General features: G+C 25.8%; 2 protein-coding genes across 2 annotated transcripts in view; one reads left to right on the top strand and one right to left on the bottom strand.

Moving 5' to 3' along the window:
* Window positions 1–5,244: 5,244 nt before the first annotated feature.
* LOC113555723 (junctional adhesion molecule A-like) overlaps window positions 5,245–24,122 on the top strand; it is an 83,474-nt gene continuing 64,596 nt past the window's right edge. Inside the window, 2 exon segments of the mRNA XM_026960244.1 lie at window positions 5,245–5,368; window positions 18,849–18,982. Coding sequence (XP_026816045.1) covers window positions 18,883–18,982 — 100 coding nt within the window. The 5' untranslated portion in view covers window positions 5,245–5,368; window positions 18,849–18,882.
* LOC113555721 (dynein regulatory complex subunit 5) lies at window positions 7,338–9,161 on the bottom strand. The gene is given in 3 exon segments (XM_026960241.1): window positions 7,338–7,490; window positions 7,492–7,793; window positions 8,117–9,161. Coding segments are annotated over 3 exon segments (1,500 nt in total).

Raw genomic sequence — 24,122 nt, 5'->3', positions numbered from 1 at the left:
ACAATCAAAATTTAAATTTCCACTAAAAATTCTTTGAAACGCCTAAATTTATAAAACATAAATAATAAAACACGCGAGGAATATTTCTGACTACCCAATGACTTGTATAAGTTCTCGCCAATATATTTCATGATAATTTTGCCAGATTCAACGTGACATACAAGAAAAACGTGCGTCTGATATATGTTGAAAACCATCATTCATCTTAGACAAGTACACCATATTTACAGGTCTACACACACATCTCTCTATTAAGATTGCCTACCACTTGGAGTTCCTATATAACATAGATGAGTATACAAAAATAATCATTATGCTCTACTGAGGAACTCGTTTAATAAGAACCAAATGACGTATAATTAACCTCTTCAAATGCCACAGCTATGCATCTCTTGATGATACCACACTTGAGTATCTCAAATGGTTTTTGAGACATTTTTCTTGTTTTTGAAATATATAATGTATATATATTTCCAGGACTATTGTTTCTCATTAATTTAATTTACCTTAAATATTGATAATTAGATTAATCGTATTGTACATTTATATAAAGTATTAATTAATATTATTATTGTTATTTTAATTTACTCATCAACGACATTTGGATTTTAAGTCGATATAAACAATGAAACTACCACTTAAAAACTGAAAAAGACAAAAAAAAGCTTTCATTGACAAACAGTCTTAAATCTACCCATTAAGACACATTTTAACCTATAGATATTATAGGAACTTTTATAAACGCTTAATTAATTAACTTTATTGAATACTTTAATGATACGTTTATAACAACGATAATAAAGCATACCCATTAAAAGTAATTTTAAACATAACATCGAAAATGCGTGGTAGTCACGAGTTTTTATCGATTTGAACTATAAATATGTATACGCAATTATTATGATCAATTGATAATTAAAAACCGAAAAAAATAGAAAAAACAAACGCAAAAATAATATTTACCTATTGTAAATAACCTAACTTAACCTTAGAAATTAAATGAAACGCATTTTCATGAAAAAACTGTTTTTCTATCATTATCAAAACAAAAAAAAAGTTGTTTTCCTACAAATCGGATATTTATTAAATCAAACATAACACAATCAACTATATACCAAGTTTATATTTTTTTAGTTTTACTTGTAATTTTAATACGGGCTTAAATATTAAATTTGTTATTATTACACAATTCAATCGATAAACATTTCATGCCAATAACTTAAAAAGTTAAAAAACTAAATAAATAAAAAAACCTAAAAAGTTTAACTATTCATTGAATGTATATTAATAATATAAATATATTCTTATCAGATCTTCGGCATACTATGTATGCATTAATCTCACAGTACTCTGGTTAAAATATTAAATTTTATTATGCAATTTATTTCGTATTAAAATGGTATATATTATGAAACATGATGCGAATCAATAGTTATGTTTTTGAAAATTATTTGTCAATACTTGATATAGTATTACCTTCACTTCGCAATTTAATTGTTATAAATTCAGTGTTTGATTTTACGCGTTTTCATAACAAATACAATATAAAAATCGAATTATACTTGTAATAATTTATTGAAACATATTAAATTAAAAATAATTGTATACATGTTCGACTATTCATTTTCTGTTATAATAAAATTGTATTTATAATAATCTATAAGTATACAATATTTATTCGTTGGTTTAATTTGGCAAACCTTTGTTCAAATTAATTTTTAAATATAATAGTGCAATGGTTCTTAATTTTATTAAAAACTTCAATTAGATTCTAATTTTTCTTAAATATTTTACAAATAATATTGATAATACGATATTAACATAATGTATAAATATTACAAAATGAATCCATTTTTTTTTATCCACTTATTTAATATCAATAAAAATACACAGTTTATCAATTAAATAAATTATTTAACAAGTTCGAATTTACATTTTAATTGTTAAGTACAATAACAATTATCAGATCCTGTTAGAAAATAGAAATATTAATAAGGTGAATACTTACTATTACTTTATTTATTTAATTCAATTTCCTTCCTAAGAAATACTTGGTATTACAGAGAAATACTTAATATTTATAGTCCTTTGTAGATAAATGCCTTACAATAATATTAAAACTTAATACTCAAATATCAGCGTATAGTAATTATTTCTCTAAGACAATGTTTAAACAGTTAATGAGAACAATGATTATTTTCAAGTGAACAAATGTTTTTGAATATAAGTTAATTATTAGCTTAAAATTTACATAAAACTTATGACTTTTTTAAAAATAATATTTTAATAAAAAAATGAAATGGTGATCAAATAATAAAATTATAACTACTATACATTTAGTAAATACAATAAACACAGATTTTACTTATATTTTTATTATTTTAATTACATTTGCATTTTAAATCACAATAGTATGTGTTTTAACAGAAGTAAAGTATTTTATTATTATTTTTTCACTTTTATTAAACTCAATATAATTTATACGCCATTATCAATGTAAAGTAAATATTTACCTAATATTTTATTTAAACGTATAATACGTAAGAAATAATAAAGTATGATTTGTGTTCTAAATATAATTGAATGCTATTGTAATATTCTACCATCATAAATATGATCTAAAAAATATTTAGCTTGACATATAGCTTTTGTTTATGGTTAAATTAAATGTATTCTTACTCTATTCTCGTAGATAGTATTTCATTGGATATAAGTTCAACCAGTAAGTGTCATTAACATTTTATGTAAAATATAATAATATATATATATTCATACAAACACACAAAATACACACATAAATATAAATTATACATAAATAACTGCAGCTGTATACAGAATGGTTTACACCGATTGTTTTCTTCTTCGATATATTTTTTTTTCTTAAGTTATAGAAATGATTAACTATAAATAGTAACTTATATCAATATATTATTAAATAAATTATATTATTTACTTTTGAATAGTAACTCTAAATATAGCTTTTTATTATTATTTTAAAAATTAATATATAACAGCTGTTGTGAAAGTTAAATAATAAATTTTATAAATTTAATATATTATATAAATTTAATTACGATAAATATTTTGATATTAATTCATGTAAAATGTGAACGTTAATTGAATTAAAGTTTACATTACTATTCTAGGAGATACTACTTACTACCTAGTTATATATATATTACCTAGTTAATTTGTTTAGGGTAGGATCTTTGCCAAATACAAGTCCGATTGCAAACACGAAATACACACATAAGTTTCTTGGTACTAGGATTTGTGGTGATTTCATCTATGCAATGTTAGTTTTACGATAAATACTTTATTATAATTGGTGCCACGAATTATGTTATACGTATGCACTGTGCTTATACGAAATATAATCTGATTATTCACTTTTATCTAAAATGTATTTATAACTCATATTTAGTGCCTATAGAGTTTTTAAGACATGTCTCAAATATATTCTTTTTATTAGGATTTATACAATAAAACTGAAATATATATTATATATTTTTTTAAGTCACATTAAAATGGTGACTTCTAGATAAATTATTTTAAATCATATTTTATGTTTATGTAAATTACCTACGAAAAAAAAAATCATGGAATAAAATTGACATAATATACCTAATACCTTTACTTGCACCTCCTATGTTTTTAATAAATAAATATATATTAATAGATAATAACGAATAGTATTATTATTATTCTACGACTACTAAAGATATTTTCTTATACCTAATAATAGTATATTATGATTATGAATTATGCATATTATGGTGTACAAAATATATACATACATATATAAACATATGTATAATACTTAAGTAAATAGAGTATAGCCTATAAAGTATAGCTACGTGTTATAACGTTATCGTTGTATCCTTAATTATAGTTAAGATAACGAACAAATCATAATTAACAAGAAACGTGTTAATTTTCCTCGATCATAACGTTAATTATATTGTAATTTGTGCATAATATTATATTGCTCGTATAACAATATCACTGTTTTCATCTGATAACACCAAACTAAAATTACAAGTACAATAATTTACAATAACCGATCATTAGTCACAGCTCAACGTCAAATTGCAGATAATTTGACTATGAAAGAACAAATATTCATAAGCTCATAATTAGTATGTCCAGATTAGAACACTCAAATCTTACCCACTCACACACCTGATCAGAAAGAAACCCAATACTAGTCGTGTGATACATACAATTTATCTCTTAAAATTCAACACATAATTATTATCTGCTGTCTAAGATTGGTTCTCAACAGAACACGTCATCATCTCATAGATAATAAAACAACCAATAAAAGCCTTGATAAACACGATACTGAGAATATCTAATAACCTATGCCATTGAAGCGTGTAGTATCTACCACGTCTTGCTTATTTATATACTCCTAGTTTACTCTCTATATATAATTTATACATCATGCACATATCACTACAATAAATATTACTTTCATATAAAGATTACATTGTGCATTACATTTACACGACTTATGTGTTATCACAGTTTAGTATTTGTATTCGCCTCAGTTTAAATATAATAAGTCTAACATAAATTAAGCGTATTATAATATCAAAACAACAAAATATACAAGCAAAAAATTATCATTGAAATTTATAAAATGATTATAAATGGAATAAATATTATTTAGGAACAGTACATACAATCGAGAAAAAAAAAAGTTTGAGAATTTAAATTAGAGATAATACCGATGTTCTTTGCAGCGTATCGTTGTAGAGGTCGCTTGAGTTTTGAACATTAATATTATTGATACCATAGAAACAACCAGAAAATGGTTTTACGCCTGTATAATTTTGATGTTCAACACACATAACATAATAACTTCTCCGTTGACTAATATTATTGCAATCTCCTAATTACTTTCCACGCAATAAATTAAAACGTAAACTTCAACTACCCACATTGGTTACGTCCTCACTATTGGTTAATGTTTGTACACTGTACATTAAGCTGTGACACTGCACATACGGCTCTCAAGTTTCGTATTTGCCGGATTATTCTATGTACCGACAAGTCATTATTATTATTTAAATCTGTTTTGTTCGATATTTCAAACATCCAACCATCGTCCGTGAAATATTTAAGAACCATATTTTTTTTTCTACAAAATGTATGATAAAAGCTAAAATTGCATTATATTAAAACATACTTGTGTCTATTTATGTTTTTTAATTCATCAAATAATTTTTCTTCAATTTAGGTTATTGTCAGCTGGTTACACTTAGATTATGAAAAATAAGAAGGTGCACAGATAAAACTATAAACACTAAAAAATTACTCAATGTAATTCATCCATACATTATACAAACGTTCATATTATATTGTAAGTATTTACTTTTTTTCAATCTGAAGATTGCTTAATACATTTATTTATTTCCTATTGTCCTATTGATTCGTGTATGTCACTTGTTAATAATATTAATATTTCATTTTTAAAGAATCAATAGCGAAATCCTTTTTACAAATTGATTAATTTATATTTAAGATTTAGTAGAAACTATAGAAAGCATTCAGTTTTATTATTTATTATTTAATTTTTTTGAAGACTTTTTTGGTCGATGTGATACTATAATTATTAATATTTACCAAAATTATTTTATTTTTCAACGTTGTCATTTTTTATCCTAATATTATAAGGAATAACACTGTATTGATACATTTAAATTTGCATAATAATATTTTCCCAAATTTGCTGGCATTTATGTTCCTAAGAATATCCAAAGTGTCGAGGTTTAATTCTTATAAAGCTTTTATTTCCGGAGATGACTCGGAAAAGAAAAGACAATTTTCCCATACAATTAATTTTCAAATTGTAAACATTCTATTAAAATATAACTAGAATTATTGTTGAATATTCGAATATAATATTGTATACTATAATTGACAACTATATTATATTATATTATGATAATAAATAATATGTTTACTTAAAATGAAAAAGAATATACTCTGAATTATAATATATATATCAATATAGATTTTGTAAACACAAAGAATAGGTAGCTGTTTTTGGCTAACTTCACTGCTTATTGTCTATTATAAGATTGATATTAAAATATCTATTGTATTTTACATTTCATAGAACGACTGATTAAAGTTTCCATGGCAAAATAACCGAACTATTGACTCAAAAACGTATTTTATCTCGTTATGGTTTCATTATCTCCAGTTTATGTCGTATGATTGTTACTACTATTCAACGATATTTTCTGGTTGGTGTACTTGTCAAAATTAATTTAATTGACTATTTCAGTGTCGAGTAAACCGAATAATCACAAATATTATAAAGTAAAGCTTTCAGAGATATATTCCCAAATGAATATCACGCATTGTGTTCGAGAGGAGGAAATTAAAGCAACTTGGCATCCACCACCCGGAAAATCGGCCTGTGAAAATGTTGTCTGTAATTGAAACGCCTGTCCTAAACCGTTGACACATGTTATTGTGTAGTTAAAACCCCCGGAAAACTTGCTACTAATAATAACTGAATAATTTCACGATTACAATTTTCGTGAGAAGATGAGTAACAAAATAACATAAATGTTGGTCGGTGAGGACAGAGAATGAGAATAATTCAAATTCATAGAAAACGATATTTTCTATTCTAAGTGACTAATTCGTAGCTTTTCTTGGCTTTTTTTAAATTATATAAAAGTATTAACTTTGAAAACAATAAATTTAATTATCAAGAGGATATATATATGCCTGGTTTTTTTTGAAATTTTATTCCATTCAAATATTACCATAATGTTCCAAATATTTATTTAGTTCAATCATTACATTTTTAGCAGTAAAAGGTAGTATGAATTAAGTAAAAGTAGGTTTTTCATTAAGATAAGTATTTATTTTAGGAAACGATTTATGACATTTAATTTGATAGAAAATAAGGATGTATTTTATATATTAATGTAACTATTTCTAAAATATAAAACAATATATTATTTTTTGTAGACCATTGTAATTTTTTATAATATAAGATCTAATTGAAAATAGTATTCTTTTATTTTATTTATAATTTCACAAAAAATAACAAATTATTTCATTTTGAAGAACGAGACTGAATAAAATCATTTTAACTAATTTTTTTACTAATTTAATGAGACAGGATAATACAGGTTACGTTACAGGTTTCGTTACACTATAATTTTTAATTATTAAATATTTTTGTTGACGCCTAATATTAAATTATTATTATACGTTTTAGGATCAAATTGTTTAAAAATCAGATCTTATGTTTATTTAAGTAAAGATTTTTTTGCATGCATTAATAACTATACACAATACAGTTTATATTACAATAGTCCTTCCTTCTCGTCATTTTCAATGATTTCTGATTCCATCATCTCTTCTTCAAATGAAATGTTTTCTTCTTTCATTTCATCATATAAGTACTCGAAATCTAAATAGATAAACTCAGAACGTTTTTTGTGTTTATTATAAAATGCCTACTCTGCTCAGGAAATTTGTGATGTTTTGCGAAAAGTTGCAATTTTGAATAGAAATATATACAATATTCAAATTCGTTTTCAACGAAGTATGTAATGCAATAGCTACTTGCAATGTTAATGGATTGTTGTCTATTTCTAAAGCACATAATCCACGATCATATGCTAATGATTGAGCAATGTTTAGACCTCCAATTTCTGTTATATTACAATTACGAACTCGAAGTTTAGTAAAAGGTTGAACTCCTGATGCTAAAGCAGATGCTAAATATTTAGCACCGATGTCACTTATATTGTTCATACCTAAAGAGATATATTATATTCCATATTATATATTATATTAATATAAGTAGTTTATTATAGATTATAATTCTAGGCTACTTCAATTATTCTTTTGCGTTGGTTTTTAATTATTTAATTTATATGTTGTTTTTTTAAAGTTAATCAATAATTTTACTTTTTTTAGACATAAAATAAACAACACGTTATTATAGAATCGTAATTTATATAATATGTCAAGTATTAAAACTTTTCTACTTACATGCAATACAAAGAATGTTTAAAAAAAAAAGTTTAAAATAGAAATTTAAAAAGCAAATAATTGAATTTCACTTGTAAATACGTACTTAAATTTAAGGCAATCGCCGGATAGTTGTTATTTCGCCTCCATAACATTATAAATGACAATGATTCAACTCCATCTGGACCGATTTGGTTACCACATAAATTCACTATCTTTAACATTTTTGCAGTTTTTACAAAATGTGCTACTGATTTCCCACCTAAAGAACATAGTTTACAAAACGAAAAATTTATTTCTTCTAGACCATGGCACTCAGTCAAATATGGTAATAGTCTGTTGAACTTCACCATATTTAATTCACTCTTAGTAATTGCCAGGCTGGTTAAGTGTTCCGATATTATCAAGCTACGGCCGAGCGTGTCCATATCATCAATACTGACCTTGTACTGTTCGGGCGTATATATCGATGGCTCAGTCGTCAATATCTTGGAACCATAAACTAGACTTAAAGTCCGTACGTTTTTTAAAATACTCAATATGAAACTCAAATCAACGTGAATAGGATCGACTGTTGTATAATCTTCCGATTCATTGATCGTTAATGCCTGTGCCATCAAACCCGGAATACGAAGTTGTCGGCAATCTATCGAAGTAACATATGGACTACAAACCATTAATATCTCGGAAAGCTCCGTCTCATCAACGTAACCCGGTTCCAAGTTTTCAATAATTTCCGATACATATTTGGTTAAATAAATAATTTTCAGAGAGTCTGTAACTACAGTGTCCCACGTTATTATAATGGAGTTCGGCCACGTATGGTCGTATCGCCGCCGCCAATACTCATCGCCCGGGACGTGGATGACTAAAGCGATCGGTAAACTAGTACTCAGTATTTCCACTAGATACTCTATGTTCGTATCACTAATGCACTCAAATAATTGTTTGGGATACTGTGCAAAATGGTTGGCTATGTTATCTAAGCACAGTAATTTTAACGGTTTGGGCGTACAATCCGCCCAGCCAAAGTCCACAGAGTTAATAACATGTTCGACCTCGTTCGATCGCAATCTGCAGGGGACAATTATTTTGTCAGACGGAATGAATAGGTGAAAAGTTGTCTTTGGTATTGTATGTGGAATCCACATAGTGATAATGTTACATTAAAAAAAAAAAAAAAAATACAAATAAAATTGTTAATTGTTTAGAATTTAATAATGTTCTGGAAAAAAAAAATCATAATTAGTAATAAGAGTGTTTCAGTTACCCAAGCTTTAGATTATATTTAAATTTTATATAATGTTACCTTGGTAATAATGAAAAATTTATATTATTTTAAATAATATAAAAATAATAAAATAAAATATGCACGATTGAATAAAATAATTTATGTTTAGAATATATTTACAACAAACTCGTGTCTTAGTATTACGACAAAAGCGCATTAAATATTGGACTACCAGCGGATATTATGTAGAAATTCATAACAGAAGATTAACCTGAAGCTCTATTATATGATTCATTTTAAATGGTAGTCTATACCATATATTATGTTTAATATATCAAATTACTTTGTAAATAATAATCTACACGATAATCTATTAAATAAATAATACTAAATGCTCTTTAAAATATAAAAATTATATTTTCCTCTTAACTGGATTTTACTCTCTTTAATTAAACTTTGTGATATTATGTAAATATTAATCATATATATACAAAATTATTTATTATAATATTGTGTTGTGCACATGGTTATTTATTGTGAACGATTAAATTACCTATTATTTAAGTTATAACATTCAACTAAACACCGTTTATATGTATCCTTTATACCGCACTATAATGGTAGAGGTTACTTTAAATAATTAGTATCTTAATTTTCTACAAATTTATTTCTGCTAAAGCAGTTAATAAATTGATACATTTTACGTATAATTACATTCAAAATGTTTAAGACAATATATATATATAGGTATTATACATTAAACTATCAGTAAAACAATAATAAAATTAAGTACATAATATTAGTCTGCAAACGATTTTGTGGAACCAAAAAAAAAAAAAAAAGTCTCTTACAAATTAATATTTTATTCAAAGAAATAAAAACTTCTTGGAAATCGTTTATAGTATATTACAGTAGAATTGTAGAATATAATTTTTAAATTGTAAATTGAGTATAAGTCATAACTCTAGAAAACTAAGAATATCAATCTATTTTGGACTATAACAATAAAGAATTATATTGTTTTTAATTAATGTATATTAAATCTAATATAATTTTAACAGTAAAAAGTAGATTATGTAAATAAATTATTCTAAATTGTTGTATCTATTCAATACGATATTTTTGTGTTGAATTTTACTTTATAGAATGATAGTTTTGTTCCCAAAAATAAAGTAATATACTTTAGTATACTATAGGTATATTAGTATTAAATTATCTTTGGTGAGAGTTAATATAATATTTCAGAGCACTTCTATCATAACCCAATACAATTTTAATAATAAGCGTACAGAATAGTACACAATTAATATTTAATATATCAATTATATACAAAGGTATACGTGCGACTTAACAAATATATTAACATTGTTTATTATTTGTATTATTATTATACAATTTAATTGATACTCTTTGATAAACGAATTTCACATTTTAATAGCTAAATAAAACATTTTAAGGTCTCTCCACTCGCATGCATATAAAAGTTACTAAATTATCGTACAACACACACTTATTGTAAAAATGTATTCATGGATAGTGTAATAAAAATGTATATTTAATCTCTGAATGGATCCAATTAGTTAAAATAAATGTAAGTATTAAAAAAAAATAATAATCATAATCATAAATAACTAATAATTATTGTTCTTTAGTCCCGAGATCAAATAAAATAACGTAGTTTGTCATATCAAACACGATATTATTATAGTCAGTTATTTATAGAAAACTAAGAAAACACCTAAATTTATAATTATTTCTTGTATAATGTTCATAATTGGTACAATTCGTATCAATAGCCTCAAACGATTATTACATTTGACAAAGTGCTTGTAGCAGTAATATTATAATAATCAATATGTTATATGGTTATTAACTCCAAATAATGTTATATTATATCATAATATTATCTCAGCTAAGCTATGAGTTATGAACTTCGTCGATTTTATCGTAAAATTACCATAGGTTAGGTATAAGACCAAACTCATTAGTAGATTACTTCAATCTGTACCTTATAGTATATTTTATATTATAAGGGTGTTTATTATGATGACGTCGTGAAAGGCACTATTATCTCTGGTTTAAAAAGTATGATCACGATTTGGGGGTATTATTCGAAGACGATAAGTGCAACAAACTTGATTTGTGTGCCCGTTATGCGCATATAGGAAAAGTGTATAAGTAATTCGGACGAAATAAATAATTATCAACGTTGTCGACGCGGATATTATACGGGAGTGTTTGCGAACCCGATTCCGTTCGGCAACACACGACCATCCAATAATGTTCATCGTATTATAATAGAATTTAATATGTATTACGTGACTCGGGTAAAAGCTGAACGGGACCGGAAGTGGACGACCGCGAATGAAAAATTTAAGGGCGATACCATGCATTAGCGCGTTTTTAACCATGTACCCGTGTATGTGGACAGTATATCCTATTCTATAACCATCGCACAACCCCTGCCCGCAGCGTCGTGGAAACTGTATAAATTTCCCTAGCTATCATTTCCATCGGTCTTCTCCATTTCGATCTAGAAACAGCCCTTTCTCAGTTGACACCGCCCAGAAAACGCATCCGCGTGCACGTGCGCGGGTTCATCCGGTCCAATAACTAATGGACAAACGACTTTGCGTGTCTGCTTTTCTGCACGCGCGGCCGCGCCCCTAGACAGATTTACTGGGCCGTTACTTTGGAGACAAACAAAACCTTTGCCGAGTGGACTGGTGGGACGAGGAGGGAGCGCATCCGCAGATGGAATTTAAATGGAACTGGTACCACTGAATACGGTCAAAATCAGACGAGGAGAGTGAGACAGATAGGATGAAGAGAGCAAGTGTAAGTGAGAATGAGGGGGGTAAGAAAGGCATTATGAGAGAGTAGAGTGATAGGAAGAGGATGTGACGATGAGGGTACGGAATTAATGCGGTTGAGAAAGAGATGGAAAAAAGGAGTTTTTTTATCAATTTATATTGAGTATTGAATTGAACGCGATTGTGTGCATTGTACAATTTTATTATTATTATTATTTTTTATTTTTTATCACCAAATAGGATCACTTTGCTGGACTCTCGTAACAACCAACGCTGAATCTGTTGCGCGTCTCTTGGTGGCAATCATCGCCAGTGGACGAGTAATAATCGTTTTCACTGAGCGGATATAATGCTACGCTAATTTCCGGACGGACCAATTGGTATTTTATAATAATTATGTGAGGAAATTACACCGAGTTTCTTGTTATGAATATTGCTAAAGTCAATAGCTCCTACCCATAACTCATAAGACGGTCGATTACTATTACAGTAATTTATCATTATCTAATTTTTATTTTTTTTTTTTTTTTGTAAGAGTCACTTAATATCATCACTTATTTAAGAATGTGATAAATGAGTGTATAAAACACTTAAATACTCCAATAATTAATAATTTGTTTCACCTGATTTTAATTTAATTTATATTTTCTCTATTTGAGATTTCATTTATTTTTTAAATGGCTATTTAAGGTTTTATCCATTTAAAAATATAAGTTCTAAAAATAAAAAAATATTTTTATCTTGTATCTAATAAATAAGTTAATACATGTATAACTACTGTGCGTTAAGTATTTAAAAAAGAGAAATGTTAAAATTACAAATAACTATTCACACTAGAACACTACAAATTAAATTCTATAATCTAGAACAGTTAACTTTCATAATAATCCTTAAAAAAATTTAAAAAGTTTCGATGATAACATTATGAGTAAGTAATTATAATAACAAAAAAAAAATCAAATAATTAAAATTTAAAAATTACAATTAAGTTAAATATTTGTTTGTATTTCATAAGAATAATATATCTAGGTATGTTGTTAAAACCATTAACATTGATAATTATAACATTTTTTTAATATTTCTTAAGCTACCTTTGGTGATTTTAATAATGTCACGTCATGGTTTATTTAATTATGTTAGCACAAAATCTGAAATGCTGAAATTTAGTGTTAATTGATTATTATTATTGTTATTTTGTTATTAATAAATATTAAATTATTGAACAGACGTGTCGTTGCCTCGTTGGTTATGCAATTTGTGATACATTATGAATAGTAATATTTAATACATTTAATAGATTGTAGTCATGACCTGTTACATGCAGATATTAATTACTTGATGAAAATTTATGGAGTAACAAACTGGTAATATTGACTAAAAACAAAAATATTCTTCAATACACACTGATATTGTCAAAATCGAGACATAAAATATTTTATTAAAAACGCCATGACTAGTATTAATATCGTTTGTTATTTAAAATAAAATAAAATCAACCTTTATGAATAAAATAAGAAAACAAATATATTTTACTAAAAGACATGTATACATTATAAATATTTATTTTCAATTTGTATTAAATTAAAGTTTATAAATATATTATTATAGTTTACGGTGTACAATATATTTGTTATGTTTACAATATAATATAGTACATGCCATTTTCTTCTATTCGATTTCTTTAGTAATCAGTGTTGGAAGCTTAGTATTTTATAGTAGTTTTTATAACGGAAATATAATTTAAAAATATTATTTATAGCAATCATTTCAAACAATATCTGCATACTAAAAGAATTAAATTTTATTTTTTTCCGATTATATTTGCAATAATAATCTTATTATAGCTTGATAAATATCAAACTATTCAACATTAACAAACAACAGTCAATAAAAGAATACATTTAATAAATAGTTAAATGTAATAAATATTAAAAACTTGTATATGTACACCCAGTATAAAATGCACATAATAATAACACTTTGAAATATATATAAGATTATACACACAATATATTATAATACATGACAATCGTTTAATTGTGTCAAAGGGTAAGAAGTACTCTTTTTGCTGTAAGTTACCTACCCCATATCATAATATATATATTATGTTGTTTCAGATAAAACTTTTTTATGCTGTAGTAACCAGTATAATAATATTTTATTTTTATTGTTACATATATATCACATATATGATAGATCCAGCCCTGTCTCAGAAATTAAAACAAAATTAATTAGTAAAAACCAACTCTGATACGTTACTTTTGAATCTAAAGCCAATATATTAATCGAGAAAACTAATAATTATACTAATATGTTTTTACATTAACATAGTTTTTATTTTTAAATATTTGATAGTTGTATTTGTATGATTTAAAAATCAACCATCTTTTAAAACTTATAATATATCATCGTATTCTCACCTTTAATGATCGTATTTTTGTAATACGATGTAATATTTTTATATTTGGATTTAACATACGCGATTAAAAAAAGAAAAATAATTATAATACATAGTCACGGTATTAGTTTTATAGAATAAAAACTCAAAGTATAAAAATGAAATTAATACAATTTCTACTACCTATCTATAAATCCAAATACATTATTTTTATATATTTTATAATAAGTCTGATTTTAGTATTCATATAACTCATCACAGCGACGTCAATTTCATGTGTCTCAAGTCATCTTTAAAATACAGTTTTTGGTTTTGTTCCTTTAAACTTTAAACCTATACAATATTGTAGCCATTATATTAATTTCTAATGTATAAAAATAGTATTCGTACATTGTTCCATGATTTTGTCCTATTCCATAGTTGTGCTATCATTTAAATAAACAATAAAATATCTGTTTTTCTTCAATAAAACGTTATTTTTTACCATGTAACTATGTGTCACCTTTTATTCGGAAGTAACGGATTATCGCGAATATGGTATTTAATGTATTTTCAATATTTCTGTTTTGAATTTTTGTAAACTTATTAACAATAATGTTATTAAGTATTTATGTAATTCATTAAGAGTGCAAAAAAATATTAATATTTTTAATGTATACCTTTGTGTGAAAATATATCAATATTACTGATTATTCAGTTAATATTATGTTACAAAAGTATAGTGTATAATATCTAACAACATCTGAAAATATCTAATAGTCATAATAGTTCATGAAAATGTTCCAGAACATAGCTTTGTTTATGGAAACAATGTGAGACAAAAAGGCATCGTTGAAACGTTGGATTATTTGTTGAAAACTGAATTAATCTCCGCCTTAATACACACTGTTCGTGCACACGTATAATTACGAAAAGTGAATTTCATGTTATTATCATATTAAAGTTATATCGGTGTATAAGCCACAACACTATTCAAGTCGTTATGTCTAAAGGGAATATATTCTAGCAGGCTCTTTAGAAACCTAGTAAGTAAATTATAACCGAAAGATAGTTTTCGATTCCTATAAGAATAGTTTAATTATTAAATAGTTTAATGAACATAAAAAAGAACCATAATTTATTGTCAAGCAATATATTTTTTTAAATTATTATTAATATTACAGATAATTAGATTATTATAATATAATATAGACAATTATACATATATATATATATATATATATATATATATGTATATTATATTTCATTGTGCGTGCCAACTATACTTGATTTAACTCAGTTTATGTTGAAGGGTTTTCTATTTAAAAATAATAAATTAAAGCAACACAAAATAACTATTCATCTTTAAAAAATTCACAACATTTATATTAACAAATAAGTCGAGTATTATTTATTTAAATTTAGTATAATTGATATATCATAATTTAATATTTAGTAATATGTTTCTAAAGTAGCGTTATAATATACTATTAAGTCTTTACTGAGAGTATGTTTCAAATTAAACTCAAAATGAAATGTGTTTGTACCAACAATACTTAATAATAACATAAGTAAACATGATATTATTCGTTGTATTCTGTTTATTTAATTATTTTTGTTGCAAGGTAATATAATTTTAGACATAATAATTTTCAAATAACATAAAGTAAAGAAGAATAATAACACTAAAGAAAAATCTGTAATAAAAGGGATACAATGTCGTAGTAATACTTATACTTTATGTTTTCGAATGTTTACGATTCGTGTGACAATGGTATAAAATGATCATAAAAAGTCTAATATATGTTATTAAACAAAAAAAAAAAAAAACAAATCTAATAAGTAACAAAAAAAAAAAAAAAAACGTACGTACCTATTCTATTTTTTAACCTATCTTAGGCTTGATTAAAAATTTTAAATATTTTATTTTAAAACAAACACTAAAAGTAATCAGAGTATTTGCATTATAACAGCTAGTTACAGTTTCTCGGTATTAAACAACATCTGTACTTTAATTTTGTTCATTTGTATCAATTAATTTATTTTTAAATGTTTATTATGTATTTCAAAGGACGTAATAACGATTTCTGAAAATAAAAATAGCAATAATACATTTATTTATATTTACAGGTTTCATATTGTAAACGATTGTTTCAGTAGTCAGAATTATTATTTTTGTAATTCATTTAAATTACTTTTTAGTTGATTATTAATTTTTGATAAAATACGATTTCTGCAAATTCTCAATTTTTTAGTAATATTTATTATATAATGTTAATATTTAACTTTGATTTGAAGTGTTATCCATGAAACGAAAGTAGTATATTTAAACAAATAAATTAAATATCCAACCGTACTTGATATTATTTTTTTTTTGCCTACTTCATAACATCATACTTTAGTCATTTTTTAAAGTTAATAAAATCTGAAAAAGTTAATATGAAAATTTTAAATATATATTTTCTACATACATGTCATATTATTTAAATTTCTGTGAGCACTAAAAACTTATAAAATACTTAACAGAAAAATATATAAAACAAAATAATATATATTCACATTTCGACTTAATATTTGCAATGCAATTTAACGAAAAAAAAATGTAAAACTTGTCATAAAACCTGCATAAACAACATTTATTTTAGCTCTTTATTAGATAGATTTTATGATTATTAATGAAACGATGAAGTTTATTATTTGATTGGGATTTAAATTAATCATTTATGGATTAGATAATTAAATTAAATTAAAAATTTAAGAACATTTTTATTTTATGTACATTACTATAAGAGCATTTGGAAAAATTGTGCTATGTCTTTAAAATAAAATATAATTGAATAATAAAACTGTTGTACCTAATAATTCAATAGTTAAAAAATACTAAACTTAAAAGAAAACAATTCAATTTATTAAAAAATGTGAATAGTTTAAGACAGTATTACTTAAGTTCAAATGTCTAAACAAAACACATAATAATTGATTTAACCTTAAAAGAAAAACTCAGATATTTTTACTTAGGTAATTAAGTGTTTTGTACTTTTATATATATATATTATTTAAACAATTATTAAAATATGATCTAAACTGATTTTTTTTTAAATTTCAAATTTCTACGTACATAATCAATAAATAACCTTGAAATTAGGTTTATTCTAGTTTCTCTCTAAATTAATAAATTAGAGCCTATAGTACGAAGAATTAAAATTAAATTACAATTTTCTAATTATCAAGTTCCATAAAATCTATAAATATATTTCCATAATAATTGTTTGAAGTCATAAAATATGGATTATTTATACTATAGATGGAACTATCCATTTTCTAAAAATAATAGATAAAATCAAACTTAAGTTTAGAATAATATTTCAAGTCAAATAATATCAATAGTATTGGTATTTTTCTTATTTTTAAATATTCTAGATTTTAATTTGAGATTTTGAATTAAATCACAAATTTTACTTACTTTAGTTTAATTTATTGAGAAACTATATTACATAAGTTTTTCAATTATACAATATATAACTAAATAAAAGTATAACTATTTTATTTTAGAACTTTTCGTTTGTTTAATAGCAATTATTTATGAATTAAGTGTTGATGTTATTATAGTAAAATATTAGGTTCTTACATAAATGTTTATTAATTCAACAGCTGTGAATATTAAATTAATTTTTATACAGATAAGAATTTGTATTAACTAAAAAAAAAATTGTATTTAAATAAATTTATGTATGTTCACTTAAGTTCCAAATAAATAATTTATATAAACAATAAACATTTAAAATAAAATATATTTTAATACTCTTATATTTTAACCACATATAAACTAAAACAAAAAGTAATTATACTACATTAAATCCGAGTATTACTTTTTTAAAATCGTAACAATTGTTTTATAAAATAAATGTTTAAGCACCTCCCCAAGGAATCAAGGAATACTTGTAATATAAAATTTCTCATCTGTAAATTGCAAATAGTAAAAACTTTTAGTCTGTACTGTTAAAAAAAAAAACACAAACAAGCACATAAATAAATAATACCTCATGGGAAGAATAAATTACGCATAAATGCGGTTTGATATTGATTTTGTAAAATTATGTTTTTATTTTGGTCTAAAGAGTAAAATATTCAAAAACGTTGATAAACCACTGCCAAGATGAAAATATTTTATGATGGATTATAAAATGAAGTTTTGATTCGACAATTATTATTGTTGTGTTAATTATATAATAAATATTTATATAATATTAACCAAACCTCCATATTAATTAAGTTTATAATTATGTAAGAAATATTTTTTTATGTACGAACAATTTAAATATATCGCATGTATTTTGTTACAAAAGGTTTTAAATATGATAACTGTAAAAAAGCTAGGATTTTTTTTCTTATATTGATTTAAAGGAATTTGTTTCAGGACCAGCAGCGAATAGTCGACACAACGTATAAGGATGGTGGTGACATCTGGTTGCCAATCTCATGGACATCATCAAAAGTTCATTGCATTATTGATACTGTGCTTTTTGGATTGTGGTCAAGGCGATGGTAAAGGTGAGTTTGGTTTCTTTACCCTCTTGCTATAATTTTATTTGCGAATCGTGTGTTCTGCAACTGCCTTTCCATCACTGTAAGCACCCACCTGCACCGCCGTCACTAAATTGGTCTGATTTAATAGCACCGTGTTTCATATACGCAATACCTACGTCATATGGCTCCAAATTGCCAAAGTTTCACAATCAAGAAAGTCCTTAATATCCTTACCTATCCCTCTAATTATAATGGGAGCTCTAATGGCACCAGTGCTGATACGGATGACCTAAATTTTACATTGTAATATGATGGCATGGTGCGTACGATTATTTTAATTGTAATTACGCATAATCAAATGTTAAAGTTAACATATCAAAAAAACTTAGTTAAATATTTCCGGTTACGATGAGTTTTAAACTCGAAAAATTAATATTTAGCCGCTATAATATCGGTATCACCAATGTTGTGCTGTAGGCGGAAGTTAAGGTTTTTTCCAACGGGCTATTATAGCAAAATCTACATTTAGTGGTTATTCTGTAAATACTATTTTAGTAAAATTCAAAATTGATTATGTTTATAAATCATACAATATAATATATATATATATATGCATACATTTGAATGTTTTGGACAATGTTAAACACATAATTGCTCTTTGGTGACACATATAGAAACTGGGAGTTTCACAAATACAAACGTATACCAACAATGTTGTATTATATGCACTGATGAAACGTATAGGTACACAAAATAACGAAATAGTATATGACAGTAAATATTTTAACAACGAAACACGAGTAAAATACCAATAGTTATACACCCCATATGCATAATAACGTTTTTATTTATTTTTATTTTAATACATTGTAATTTTAGAATACCTATTTTATTAATGCAATTAATTTATTCATGCAATGTTTTATTGTTTTTATTTTTTCAGTGATTTCACGTCTATTTTTATAATCCTAATAAAAAAACTAATATGTTCTAGTTATATACTATTTTATAAATACCATTTATTTGATAAATAAAGTGACTAAATATAGTTTACAGCGGAAATACTCAATCACCTAAGTATTATATGAAATTCTTATCCTTTATATTCCGCAGTATATTATAGATATGAATTATTATTTTTAATTTTGAACAACTGATATTAATTCATTTTAAAATAAAATTTAAGTAAATTTACATTTAAATTTGTTTTATACAATATAAGTCTATAGTTCACTAATAAAATATAATAAATAAACAGTATAACATAATAATTAACGATTACTTTTTATCCAGTTTAGCTTTTGAGCATTAAAAACTATCTTAGAATATAATTTAATAATAACAGCTCTAAATTAAATATTTATATATGTATAATGTATTGTAATATTATAGTATAACAAAACGGAGTAATACATTTTTATATCTAGCTTTATACATCTTATAAAGTAAACTCGGATTACATAAATATGCGCTTTATTGTGTTTTATATGTATCTATATAGAATTTATTACTTAATTATATATTTACAGAATAAGATAAATAATTGTATGATAACATTTATGTCAATCAAATTTATATTTTAATTTAAAAAATGATCGTGACATTAAATTCAAAATAAATATAAAAATGCATTATTTTTGGCAGAATATATTGTCCGAGTGGATTTGTAACCTTCAAAAAAAAAAAAAAATGCTTTGGTTTAAGTGTCAACTTGTTTCATAACTATGTGTGGTTTTAATTAATATTCAATCGGTATTTCAGTCAACTTTTAAAAAATGTATAAATTAAAATTAATTTACCGAATTCTATTTTCTTTTTTAACTGTTGTAAAAATGTTAACTATAAAATTGTTATTAGACTATGCATGTATCTATAAATAATATTTCAAGCTGATCCGATTAGTTACGTAAGTAATTTATGAAAACTTCGTAATGACTAAATAATATATTCTGCGTATATTACAGTACTAATGATACTAGTCAAATCATTATAGGTACATACAACTATGTACTCGAAAAATATGTAAGAACCGTCGCGGAAATCGATGTTATATTTTAAATGATTTTCAACCAAATCCCGTACGAAATAGTCGAATAAATTTGATAATCAATCGATTATAACTCATAAAAATACAACGACTGAGAAAATAAAAAGAGACAATGCTGTCGAGCGTATACGAAGTGAGGTGTGTTATTCACAGTTTTAAAAAAAAAAAAAAAAAAAAAAAACGAAACGACAGCAATAATTTTAATAAAGTGTTAAGTGTCGACTATATTTTTCCGGAGAAAAAAAAATTGAAACTTCACTATTAGAAATGGAAAACAGTTTAACAGTAACAGCGTGTTTAGGTGTCTACCTCGGTCTTGCGCCTCATATAACTAACAGTTAGCGTCCATTCGTTAAAACCACCCCGTGTGCGCCGAGTGTCTGGTCGGCGGCCGGTGTGCGATGGGGGGGGGGTACAAGTTTTGATTTCCCACAGGTGTAATAGTTGTGAAAGAGGTCGGATGCGGTAGGTCGGCGGGCGCTGACTGCGGTGTGCGGCGGCGTGTTGTATAGTTAGGAAATAAAGGGGAAACTATTTTTACCGACAACCGTTATAATAATAGTAATAGTAATCGTAATAATAATAATAATAATAATAATAATAATATAACAGTACTGAGGAGAGCGATTAGTGTTTGGAAATCGTAAAAGTGTATAATATAACGGCGGCGAGTGGTCGGTAAAAGCGGGAGGGTCGCAGTAGGTCTGTTCCCGATGACAGCGGCCGCTATGAATCTATCCCGTAGTATTGCGGAATCGGTGCGCTGGTCGAATGTATACATATATACGCAGTGGAGCGTGCTGGGCGGCGGTGGGCGCGAGGTGTGACGATGTCGGTCGGACCGCGGTGCGGTAAACGAGAAGCTTTTTGTGCGGGCGGTACTATTATTGTGTACGTCATACACACAATACTTTTGACAATGATGGAAGAGGTGCGCTCGAACATAAATGTTCGATGTTCGCTGTTGTTGCCGTTGTTGCAGATCGGAATAATTCACAAATATTTGTCCATCAAATCCGCTTTTATAGTCGGCTTTTCGCCGAGTCCGCCATCGCGACCAGAGCCGCCTAACGCTGCACCCCCCTCCCCCCCGCAGCCGCAGACTCATCCGAGTGGTACGCTTTTCGTTTTCGAGCATAATACTACGACTACAACATCTGCCGCGGGCGTTCGCCGTGGAAATAAAAATTGCAATTATTTTTTAACCGTCATCGTCATCGGTGTTACGAAAGCTCGCGGCCCGTGCGTTTTAAATCGCGCGCGCGCTACCGTAAAGCTTATTTGATCGAAATGATAATGATTAACCCCTTTTAACGGGCACTGCGCGTCATGCGCTTCTGTGGTGGAGGAAAATCGTAAACGATGCGCACGGATCAGTGATGGTGTACGAAAAAAAAACTGTATATTCGTTATTCCGACAGTGACGTGAACGATTAACGCACGAATTTAAAACGGTTAGGAGATGAGTACCTATTTTTAAACAAAACAAAACCGATTTAAGGCCAATGCATTAGTTATAAAATTATTCAACAATATTATTGTCGATCAGAAAATAATTAACTGAGTTATTTAATTTACCGGTAATAAATTGTGCAACTATTTTTAGAGTGAGTAATTGAATTCATTGAAAATATGCAAAGTTGGCAAAATAATTTAACTTATTTAATTAATTATAAAAAAAATAATCGAACATATTTTTACACGTCAGGTGATGGCTTATATTATTCTACATTACAATATATTACGCTAAATTCGATAAAAAAAAAAAAAAAAAAACAATAGAATTTATGTTTTTTACTGGTCATTTTATATTATATTGTAAAAATTCAACACATCGTTATACAATATAATATTGTGTATCGATAATATACAATAATCATCATTACAATATATCGTACCGTACTGCCGTTTAATTGTTTTAATATTTATAAATCTATATTCTGAAAAATGAAATCCACACTATTATAATAATAGTCGATTCTTCCGTGATAAATTATATTTGTACGTACCTATCTACATAAATAAAATACTCAATATTATTATTATTATGTATAACTTGTATATATAATATAATTAATATTATATTTCTTTGTTTATTGTAACGTATCTACAGTTGTATTTATATATTATAGTTTTATGAAAAAAATTTAAGATCTAAATAAATGCACTATACTTTTGCTCGATACTTAGGGAATGTGTAGAATTTTTTTAAGACAAGCATACAATTTAAAATACCATTGTACGTTTCTAAAAGTTTATTTTAACAAAATTAAAAAAATTTCCTGTTAAATACTTTTTAAATTTAAATTTAATATTTAAAATATATCGTTGTTTATTGTATGATATAAAAATAAATGTTATGATTTATTAAACAATTCATAATTACCTCCAAGATAATTGATGTATCCGTAAAGCATAATTGACTTACAATACACAGTTTATTATTATTTTCCTATTTCTACTGATGTAGAATAGATTTAAATAGAGCCACAATCGATTTATTGTACAAGTATGTATGTTTTATTTAGTTTGATGTTCTGGTCGAATACTTTCATAGTTGATTTATTCAATGTCATCTTAGTCTATCAGTGTTATGAGTCATGAGTCATCGATCGTGTGATCGGTCCATATATTATTCTGTTTCAGAAAGCGCTGGTTCTTCCGGTGCACATGTCATATTATATGAGATAAATTCATCTGGTTCCTGTTCCGGAAATATGAATGCCGGTTGATTCACGGGAAGAGTTTAGTATGATATCTTTAACATCCATTGCTGTAGGGGCACGGATCTATGTTCTAGATAGCTGTTAAAGCCTTTACCATAGTGAAAAATCGTTTCTAAAAAACGAGAAAACCATACTCCATATCATGATAATACGCGTTATTTTTTTAAAAATTGTTTATAAAAATATTTGTTGACATTTAAAACCAAAACAATATCACAAGAATCTAGTATACAATTGACCCTAAGTTTTAGCTCAGTACATTTTTGATAATAATTTGTTTTAAAAACTTAACATGTTTTTTTTTTCAGTCTTCGCCATTATTTATTCCTAAATGTTGATGATTTGTGTTACCTAGTACTGTTTTTACTTAACAGAATTTTTAGTGCGTGTG

This window comes from Rhopalosiphum maidis, chromosome 1, assembly GCF_003676215.2.
Source record: "Rhopalosiphum maidis isolate BTI-1 chromosome 1, ASM367621v3, whole genome shotgun sequence".
NCBI classification, from domain to species: domain Eukaryota; kingdom Metazoa; phylum Arthropoda; class Insecta; order Hemiptera; family Aphididae; genus Rhopalosiphum; species Rhopalosiphum maidis.
The sequence above is the reverse complement of the archived record's forward strand: the minus strand, read 5'-3'. Positions and strand labels throughout refer to the sequence as shown.